This window comes from Saimiri boliviensis, chromosome 17 (genome assembly GCF_048565385.1).
Source record: "Saimiri boliviensis isolate mSaiBol1 chromosome 17, mSaiBol1.pri, whole genome shotgun sequence".
NCBI classification, from domain to species: Eukaryota; Metazoa; Chordata; class Mammalia; order Primates; family Cebidae; genus Saimiri; species Saimiri boliviensis.
The window spans coordinates 23,678,799-23,689,207 of record NC_133465.1 but is presented as its reverse complement, the minus strand read 5'-3'; the positions used below and the strand labels follow the sequence as shown (position 1 = coordinate 23,689,207).

General features: G+C 55.3%; 1 protein-coding gene across 1 annotated transcript in view; it reads left to right on the top strand.

Annotated features, from left to right (window-relative positions):
- Positions 1 to 4,486: 4,486 nt before the first annotated feature.
- ITGAE (integrin subunit alpha E) overlaps positions 4,487 to 10,409 on the top strand; it is an 87,843-nt gene continuing 81,920 nt past the window's right edge. The window contains exon 1 of the mRNA XM_074388365.1: positions 4,487 to 4,648. Within this exon, the coding sequence (XP_074244466.1) occupies positions 4,615 to 4,648 (34 nt within the window). The 5' untranslated portion in view covers positions 4,487 to 4,614. The remainder of the gene's footprint in view (positions 4,649 to 10,409) is intronic.

Sequence of the window (10,409 nt, the reverse complement as noted above, 5' to 3'; positions counted from 1 at the left end):
AAATACAAAGATTAGCTGGGTGTGGTGGTGTGCACGTGTAGTCCCAGCTACTTGGGAGGCTAAAGCAGGAGAATTGCTTGAACCTGGGAGGTGGAGGTTGCAATGAGCCAAGATCGCACCACTGCACTCCAGCCTGGACGACAGAGCAAAACTCCATCTTAAAAAAAAAAAAAAAAGTGTACACACCAATAGACCTGAAGGCAGGAGAGTTTGTGATGGTTCCGAGTCCTGATTCTGGAGGAAACAGACCTGTTTTTGGGTCCCAGCTCTGCTCATTACTGGCTGTGTGGCCTCTGGGAGACAGCATCCCCCTCATCTGTGAAATAGGGTTGAACTTGTAGGTGGCTGAGAGGTTCAGGCGAGGGCTGGCATGTGAGGCCTTGGCACTGAGCGGGCACTCTTACGGAGTGCTCAGTCAGAGGCCGTAATAACCACTGCTCTGCAGCCCTAGCGTCTGATCTCAGCAATGTCCTTACTCTTCCTGTCAATCTTTCTGGCATCCTAAGACTCAGAAGGCAAGTGGGGGAATAGAACCATCTCCTGCCTCTGAAAGCTGTGGCCAGCCTCTGTCCACTAGCACGAGGGGATGCCCTCAGTGAAGACAGCAGGCGGCCCTTTCTTTCTGTTTTTTTTTTTTTTTTTTTGGAGATGAAGTCTTGCTTGGTCATCCAGGCTGGAGTTCGGTGGCACAATCTTGGCTTACTGTGACCTCCGCTCGCAGGTTCATGTGATTCTCCTGCCTCAGGCTTCTGAAGCTGGGACTACAGGTGCTCACCACCACACCTGGCTAATTTTTAGTAGAGACAGGGTTTCACCATGTTGCCCAGGCTGGTCTCAAACTCCTGAGCTCAAGCAATCCTCCCACCTCAGCCTCCCAAAGTGCTGGGATCACAGGCACGAGCCGCCGCACCCGCCTGCAGGCTGCCCTTTCACCTTGCGCCGGTCCCATCTCCATCCCTGAACATAATGCAACTTTTTTTTTTTTTTTTTTTTTTTAAGACGGAGTCTTGCTCTGTCACCAGGCTGGCAACAGAGTGCAGTGGCGCATCTCTGCTCACTGCAACTTCTGCCTCCTGGGTTCAAGCGATTCTCCAGCCTCAGCCTGCCGAGGAGCTGGGACCACAAGCGCATGCCACCACGCCCAGCTAATTTTTGTATTTTTAGTAGAGACGGGGTTTCACCATGGCCAGGATGGTCTCGATCTCTTGACCTCGTGATCTGCCCGCCTCTGCCTCTCAAAGTGCTGGGATTACCGGCGTAAGCCACCGCGCCTGGCTTTGCAACTTTTTTTTAAGAGACAGAGTCACGCTATGTTGTCTAGATTAGATTCAAACTCCAGGGCTCCAGCTTTTCCAAGTAGCTTGAGCCTCTCAAGTAACTGTGACAGTACGTGCACACAACTGGACCTGACCGTGTTTTAAATGCTTCATTCTTTCTGGTATCAAGGAGAAGAAGAAAAACTTTTTTTTTTTTAATTAAAAAAATGATAATAAAACTTTTTTTTTTTTTTTTTTTTTGAGACGGAGTTTCACTCTTGTTGCCCAGGCTGGAGTGCAATGTCACAATCTCGGCTCACCGCAACCTCCACCTCCTGGGTTCAAGCAATTCTCCTGCCTCAGCCTCCCAAGTAGCTGGGACTACAGGCATGCACCACCACGCCCGGCTAATTTTTGTATTTTTAGTAGAGACGGGGTTTCACCTTGTTGACCAAGATGGTCTCAATCTCTTGACCTCGTGATCCACCCGCCTCGGCGTCCCAAAGTGCTGGGATTATAGGCGTGAGCCACTGTGCCCGGCCAAAAAAATAAAATTTTAGGCCAGGCCTGGTGGCTCATGCTGCTGTAATCCTAGCACTTTGGGAGGTCGAGGTGGGTAGATCACCTGCAGGAGTTCGAGACCAGCCTGACCAACATGGTGAAACCCCGTCTCTACTAAAAATACAAAATCATTAGTACAGGCATGGTGGCAGGTGCCTGTAGTCCCAGCTCAGGGGGCTGAGGCAGGAGAATCACTGAACCCAGGTGGTGGAGGTTTCATTGAGCTGAGATGGTGCCATCACACTCCAGCCTGGGTGACAAGAGTGAGACTCCGTCTCAAAACAAACAAAAAAATTTTAGTTTGAAATAATTTCAAAATTACAGCAGTTTCAAGAGTACGACAAAGAACATTTGCCACATTTTTTTCTTTCATTTGCTCCCTCCTCTCCTCCCTCACCCCTTTCCCTTCCAGTCCTCTCTGAACGTGAACAACCATGAAGGGTGATTTGCATACGTCATTGCGCGTTTACCCATAAGTTGTTCGCGGACATTTCCTAAGAGCAGGGGTGTCCTCTCAGTGTCCATAGTACAGATCTCAAATTCAGGAAATGTGCTTAAATCCTTCTCCCGTGATGAAACTAAAATTTAAAAAGGAAATGTGCAGTATTCTCCCATCAGTCCAAACGTTGTGAGTTTGTAGTTCATGTTTCAAATCTGCCAACTGTCCCTATAACGAGTTTGAAATCCATTGTTCTGGTCCAGGATCCCGCCAGGACCAGGCCCCGTCTCAAGTTCCCTGCAGCCTCCTCTGATTTGGAGCGGGTCCTCAGCCCGGCTTTGTCTTTCATGACATTGATGTTTGGAAGAGTACAGTCCAGTTTCTGTTGTAGAATGTTCCTCAGGTTGGTCCGGGAGCATTTGTGTCCAGCGAATTGGGAAACGACACTCACCTCTTTTGGTGATGTGTGTATTTGCCAAACCCCCAGCCTTGTACTAGGTGTGTTACTCAGCCAACCCGGCCCCTGACCTTGGCAATGTAGTTTGGGTTTGTGGGGAAAGCAGGCACCGCCAGGCGGGCGTTACGGACCCCTCTGTGTCTCATGACCAGAGGCACTGATGCTTAGATAAATACAGGGATGGATGCAGGGTTAGTCAGCATTCTAGAAGTCTGCAAAGGTACAGAAATGGCTCTGCTCCCTCTCCAGCATTTGGCCATCAGCTTTGCCTGGCTTCCCAAGGCACCGTGAAATTCACACTCCAGTCTTCTCCAGGAAATCTTGAGGGAGCTGAGGTCTGGCTTCTAGCCCTGCCCTTCCAGGGATCTGCTCTGTGGCTGGGAGGGGAGGCCCCTTTGGCTCTCCCAAGTGCCCTTGGAACGAAGAATGCATTGAAGGGAGGAGGAGAGTCACAGAGCTCTGAGGGGCGCGGGGAGACAGGCCTGGGCCACAGGCTCCGATCCCGCCTGGGACGAGGTTAAACAGAACTAGGATGGTTTCATCAAGACCTGGCAGAAAAACCATCGGACCCAGATTTTTGCTTTTTCAGTGGTTTGACTTCTGTTGCATACAGGATGAAAAATGGTCAACTGTAATCTTAAATAACCGAGCAGGATCTAGTAGCCATGAGCACTTTGTAAACCAAAGCAGATAGGCGAAAGTGTTTGGAGTGCCGTCGGATGGCCACAAAACCTTAGCCAACAAGCTTTCAGTGAGACACAAAACCACGTGGGTTTCTATCTAGCAATGAAGTCAGCGCCACTGTCCGTTCTGTGTTAACACACTAACATTTCAGAGTTCCCTCCCTGGGGCTGCAGATCCTTGTGAGAGACACTCGAATGCCCTGTCTTTTTAATTTAATTTAAATTAAATAAAACGTAAAATTCAGCTGTCAGTTGTTCTGGTGACATTTGGAGGGTTTTGTACCATACGTGGATCGTGGGCACCGTCCTGGACCATGTCTGTGGAGAACAGTGCCATCCCTGCGGGGAGCTGTGTTTCACAGCGCCGCACTGCACGCCTGGCGGCCTGAGGAGCAGGAGATTTCCTTCCACGCACGGTACAGATCTCACAGACCCTGAAGTCAGCTCGTAAATATGCTGCAAACTGTCAACAGCATGTTCTCCGGAATGCCGGGATGGATCAGAGGTATGCTAGCAGATTTACAGAATTTGACTTCTTCTGTTATCCTGGTGACTCAGAGCCCTGTTAAATCAGTTTCAGCATCAGGCTGTGGTCCTGGTTTTAAAGAGAATAAATGCAGCGAAGTTGAATCGCAGTGATTTCACTCAGTGCCCTGGGTCTCCCCTCACCTGGCCCTCCGAAACCCCAGGGCCTCGAGCGCATGGACTCCTACCGGAGCCCAGTTTTGGCTGGGTGGGAGGCACTTCCTATGGGAGGGGGACCCCTATCTCAATGCTGAGGCAGCCATTCCCGAGGACACTGGGCTGAGCTGTCTGGTGGCAGGTTCTGAGGCAGGCCAGGTGACGGACTAGGCTGGAGGATACAGACGGCAGGCTGGATTCATATTGCCCCCACACCTCCCGCATCTGCTGAGGACACCCAGAATTGTGGCCCTGGGCCAAACCTCAGCTCCCCATCCCGTGAAAGTGTGGGTCGCAGCGTGGGTGATGGAGTGGGGCTGTCAGTGCCCCCTAAGCTTCTGCTGTGGGTCCAGCCCACAACTGAGGAAGTCACACACAGCTGTGCCGGCGTGTCTCTGTCTGATTGAGAGTGCCTGTCTGCTGTGGGTCCTTGCTGTCCCCGCCTTCTGGCCTCCTGGCTGAGGGAAGCTGAGTGGGCCAAAGCCCCTGTGCAGCGTTCGCCTTGGCTCCCACACAGCTGCTGCTGCTCCGGCTGCGATGTGGCTCTTCCACACTCTGCTCTGCGTGGCCAGTAAGTCCTCTCACCCGCACCTCGGGGGGCTGCAGGGCACAGCTGTGACTGTCTCTCTGTCTGATGGGGCTCCGTTAGAGCTAGAGGTTAGAGCGTGGGAGCCCCTCCGGGGAAGCGGGTCAGATCCGCAGGCTTGTTGGGAAGGGCGGCTGAGGCTTTGTGTTGACAGTGCTGGGAGCCGGGACTTCAGACTCCAGGCTCTGCCCTTCTGTTCCTCCTCCAGCCGCCGAGGCCGTTTCCCCATGGCACTCACGTGGGGCAGGTCCTCGGGTCTGAGTGTGGGCTGATGAGGGTGAGGACCCTGTGGGAGACTGGGGCAGGTGTCTGCATGGTCGAGGGCGAGTGTGGGCCGGTGGAGCCTGCTTCCTCTGTTGTTAGGCCCAGTGTGAAAACTGGCATGTGGAGTGTGGGGAGGCACTTCTGCTGCCTGGCGGGGGGTGGGGGTCCCCTTTTGGCCTTTAAGTATCCTGTGGAAGCCTCTTTGGGCAAGCCAAGCCATGAGCCCTTTTGCTGGCCCCCAGGGATGAGACAGCGTGGTTAGCTGAGCCCCCGGAGGCCATTCAGATCAGGCCGGAGTCCAGGGTGGTGCTGCCTAGAGGCCGAAGGAGACTTCCCCTGGGTCTCCTGTCCCCGCTCAGGAGGTTGGCAGGAGAACTGGATGGGTGTCAACCATATGTGGATGAAAACTTCCTGGTAGCCGAGTTCTCCCCAGAAGATGGGCTGAGGCTGTGCTGGGAGGGGACTCGAGATTAGCATGCCACATGGGGCCAGATGGCCCAGGAAGCAGGCCGAAATGTGTGGGGCACCAGCAAGGCACATGTTTTTGGACAGATTTTAATATTTTATTTTATTTTTTTATTGTTTGAGATGGAGTCTCACTCTGTCGCCCAGTCTGGAGTGCAATGGCATGATCTCAGCTCGCTGCTACCTCTGCCTCCCGGTTCAAGCCATTCTCCTGCGTCAGCCTCCTGAGTAGCTGGGATTACAGGCACCTGCCACCATGCCCAGCTAATTTTTTGCATTTTTAGTAGAGATAGGGTTTCACCAAGTTGGCCAGGCTGCTGTCGAACTCCTGACCTCGTGATCCACCCGCCTCGGTCTCCCAAAGTGCTGGGATTACAGGTGTGAGCCACCATGCCCAGCCTCCATTTTATTTTATTTTTTTTAGACAGAATCTCACTCTGTTGCCCAGGCTGGAGAGCAGTGGTGTAATCTTGGCTCACTGCAACCTCTGCCTCCCGGGTTCAAGCAATTCTGTCTTAGCCTTCCAAGTAGCTGGGATTACAGGTGCGTGCCACCATGGCTGGCTAATTTTTGTATTTTTAGTAGAGACGGGGTTTCACCACATTGGTCAGACTAGTCTCGAACTCCTGACCTCAGGTGATCCACCCGCCATGGCCTCTCAAAGTGCTGGGATTACATACAGGAGTGAGCCACTGCGCCCAGCCTAATATTTTCTATTTCAAAAACATCAGAATAGTCACCATGGGAAAGGTCAACAGTTTGTTGAACTTGATTTTATCTTACAATTTAGACTTCTCTGTTTTTAGTTCCGTATGGGGTATAGAGAGTATCTCCCTCTTTTTATGGCTTGTGGCTTTGATCTCCCAGTACCAAGAATATCTGGGGCAGACGCTTAGATGAGACTCTTGTCCGCCCTCTCCCAGTTCAGAGGAGGTGACTGAGGCACAGAGCCGGCAGTGACTACTACCCAGGCTTGCAAACCCAGGCCTCTGCTCTGCCTCCCGGCTCCACAATACTCCTGAGGCCTGGGACTCGAATCCTGATGTCACAGTGGGCACCTGTGCCTTTGTCTCCTGCAGCCTCAGGGACCACCACCCATCACCTCAGTGCCTTTTCCAGCAGGTGGCATTGATCAAACCCCTAGTGAGACCCAGGACCCTCCGAAGCCGATGGGAGCTGAGAGCAAGCAGCAGCCCCTTGGCAGGAGACCACTTAGCCCACCGCTCAGCTCGGCTGCAGGAAGGGGCGGGAGCGGGGCCCAGCAGCTCCAGTGCGGGTGGCAGAAATGAAGCTGCTGCAGTGTTCTGTTCCATGCAGTGAGGTCCCGAGGCTGGAATGGGCTGGCCCGGGACACTCCTGGAGGAGGTGAGGCGGCGTTGAGTCTGAGAAGGAAAATGGCCAGGAGTTGCTGGGAAGGAAGAACTCCCTCAGACCGTGGCCCCAGGCCCACCCCCTGAATCCCGTGCCGGGCTGGGGCTTCAAAGCCTGGAGAGAATCCGGGACTGTTCCTGGCCTGGCCCTGACCTTCCAGCCTTCGCAGGCCACCCACTCTGCTGATGTCTACTTCTTGTTGGTTTGTGGGAGCAGACGGAGTAATAGCGATCGTCTAAGGGAGACTTTAGAAGAGTCGGGTGCAGATAGACAGACACGGAAACCCCGGAACTGCCCACACCCTGGCGGCCAGCTCCATCGTGCCTGTCACCATGTGGCCTGCCGCCCCCGAGTCGGTCTTCACCCCTGACTCACTCTGCGATCGCATCAACTCACTTCTCCATCTTGGGTCTCAGAGGTTGTGTTTGTACCCTTGCGTGAAGAGGCCAGTACAGTCATCCTGCAAAGCCTCACAGGGGTGAGGAAGAAGGAACCAGAGGTCCAGGGCACACTCTTGTCGGTGGCACGCACTCAGGCTGAGGCCTGTGGCTCTGCTGGGCACCGCCCCAGGCGTGTGTGTCATCGAAAACCTCAGTCCTTGTGGAGCAGGGTCTGGGGCATCTGAGGTGGGCTCTGAAGGATGGGGAGGTCCTTGGCTGGTGGAGAGCAGAGGAGCCTTCTGTGCCGGGCGAACAGGAGGGACGAAGCCCTGGGGCGTGAGGAGTCTGGTCTGCAGGAAGATGAGGGCACAGTGCGGCTGGGAGCAGCAGGCTCTCTGCTCTGGCGTTGCTTTCCCTTCCAGCCCCACCCCAAATCGGGACACGCTGGGCCCTGGAGGTGCGGGCAGAGGCAAGGCCACCCCCGTCCTGGCCCCCCGTGTGAAGAGAAGGCAGGCTGTGCACACTGTCACCTCCCCAGCCCCAGCAGGGTCTCACAACATGGGTAGGGAAGGGGCATTCCAGGCAGGGGCACAGCCCACGCAAAGGGGAAATGCCAGAGGAGTGCAGTGTTAGTGGGAGCGCCGGGTGGGGGTGTGGGCCGGGTGGGAGCCCCACGTCTCTGCCGTTCTCCGGGAGGTCCGCTCGCGTGGGGCAGGTGTGGTGTGAATGGAGGAACGTGACCGTCCTGGCCGGAGAGGCCCATGGTGGAAGTGGTGAGGAACGCGGGGGCCTGAGTGCCCACCTGGGGGAGCCTGGAGTTCCTGCTGAGGACAGTGGGGAGCCACAGAAGGTCTTAGGCAGGGTGGTGACAGACTTACATGTTGTGTGTTAGGTGGAATCTGGGAGAGAGAGGAGGCAGAGAGGCCCATGAGGAGGCTGCTGCCCTCGTCCCAGCTGCGGGTGTTGGGAACGGCAGACATGGGGAGGAGGAGATGCTCATGAGAAACGTTTAGTTTCCTAGCCAGGTGCAATGGCTCACACCTGTAATCCCTGCACTTTGGGAGGCTGAGGCAGGCAGATCACTTGGGGTCAGGAGTTCAAGACCAGCCTGGCGAACCTGGTGAAACCCTATCTCTACTAAAAATACAAAAAGTAGCTGGGTATGGTGGCGGGCACCTGTAATCTCAGCTCCTCGGGAGGCTGAGGCAGGAGAATTACTTGAACCCAGGAGGCAGAGGCTGCAGTGAGCTGAAATCACACCACTGCACTCCAGCCTGGGTGACAGAGCAAGACTCCATCTCAAAAAAAAAAAAAAAGAAAAGAAAAAAAAAAAAAGAAAAGAAAGATTTGGTTTGCAGCACACAGCAGTGCTCAAGGCCTGCTGGCTGTTCTTGTTATTCGGGAGCTGAAGGGTGAGGGAGCGGAACGGGCTGAGCTGCCTGTGCCCTTCGGATGACGTTGATGAGGCTCCGTGTAGAGGACGCGGTTGGGGGCTGAGGCTGGGTGGCCTGCGCAGGCACTCCGCAGATGGCTCCGAGGCACGGTCCTCCCACCAGGCTCTGCTGGGTGTTCTGGGCGTCGGGACCCCTGCCTCTAGTCCTGCTTCTGCAGCCAGCTCCTGGTGTCCCTGTGGTCAAATCATGCCCCAGGGGCCTCAGTTTCCTAAATCGGGGATAGCGGTACTTATCGCACTGTGAGAACGGGCACTGAAGTTGCCCGGTGCGCTGCGGACGGCCGTGGGGAGGCAGCAGTGGCTGGCAGGATGGGGGAGGACCTCAGTGTGACTCAGCAGCCCTACGTGGCTGGGGCAGCTTGCAGAGGTGGTCCTGTGGCTGGCGCGGTAGCAGACACGGATGCAGCTGTGTCTGTAAGTCTGACAGCACGCGGGGGCGAGGGGGCTTGGGAGGGAGGGCCAGCCCTCGCCTGTGGTTATAACTCCCCCACCTCAGCCTCCACGTGCTGAGCCGCCTGCGGCAGAGCTGGGGCCAGCAGTGCCCCATTTGATCTGCACAGCCCCGTATCCCAGAGAGGACATGGACGTGAGGTGCCAAGCCCAGGGTCCTTCAGGGACTCTGAGGTAGTGAGGATCTGAACTCAAGGCCGCCGAGCTAGACGATGCTGTTTTCTGAGTCTTGGTGGGAAATGCAGCAGGAGGTGGCTTCCTGATGCAGGTGCAGCTCAGACAAAGGTGAACTGGAAGGGCCTGGGGCGAGTCCAGTCCGAGGGAGCAAGCTGAGCCATGCCTGGAAGACCTGAGAGCCAGCTGGCTTTCAGGGAAAGCCCAGCAAATACAGTGACCTCACCCACTGCACGCGCACACACATGCACACACACGCACACGCACATGCACACACGCGCGCACACACGCACACACACACAGTTTCTCATGCCATCCTGCCTCCTCAGCAGGCTCTTGCTGACCTAGTTACCAGCCCTCTAAAGCAGAGTTCTGCCCCAGCTCAGTGAGCTGCCAGCACAACACGGAGCTGTGCCCAGCAGGAGCAGTGCCCAGCTTCTCCAGGTCATTTGTGACCCTGCCCTCTCTCTGTCACCAACCCCTCAGTGCCTCCCGCTTTTACTGAAGGCTTTGGAATCCGGCACAAACACAGAATCTGAAACCCAGACACAAACATTCCATCTTCTGATGGGCCACGCGCAAACTGCTAGCCTCAGCGCTGAGCGTGGTGCCCGGGAGGCGGCAGGTGCTCGGGAGAGTGGAGCCCTCCGTTAAACAACACCCCTCTGTTGAACAAAGAGAACACGGGTTGGGTGGCGTGAGGAAAGGGAACACCTGGCCCACTCTGACACTTTTAGAGCACCTCTTCTGGGCCTGGCTCTGTGCCGAGCTGGGCTTTGTGGCCGGGGGTGTCGGGTGTGACTCAGATCACATCAGTTTGGCAGGGATGCACTCAGCCACAGATCACTCAGATGCAGACAGGATTTGGTCAGAGTCAGACAGAGACCACAGGATGCCGAGGGGCTCAGGGACCCGGGAGTTACTCTGACTGAGCGTCTAAATTGGCTCCTGGCTCCTGGCTGGCTGAGCAGGGCCAGAAAAGATGGGCTTTGCAGACAGAGGTGGAGAGTGGTGAGGCAGGCTTTCGGGCTGGAGGCAGGAGCGTGTGGACAGTGCTCCTGCCTCTCTGGGCGGGGCAGGAGATGCCACAGAGGCCCGGGAGAGGAGACGACTTTTCTCTGTGGTCTCCAATCTTATTATTATTATTTTTTTTGGAGACAGAGTTTTGCTCTTGTTGCCCAGGCTGGAG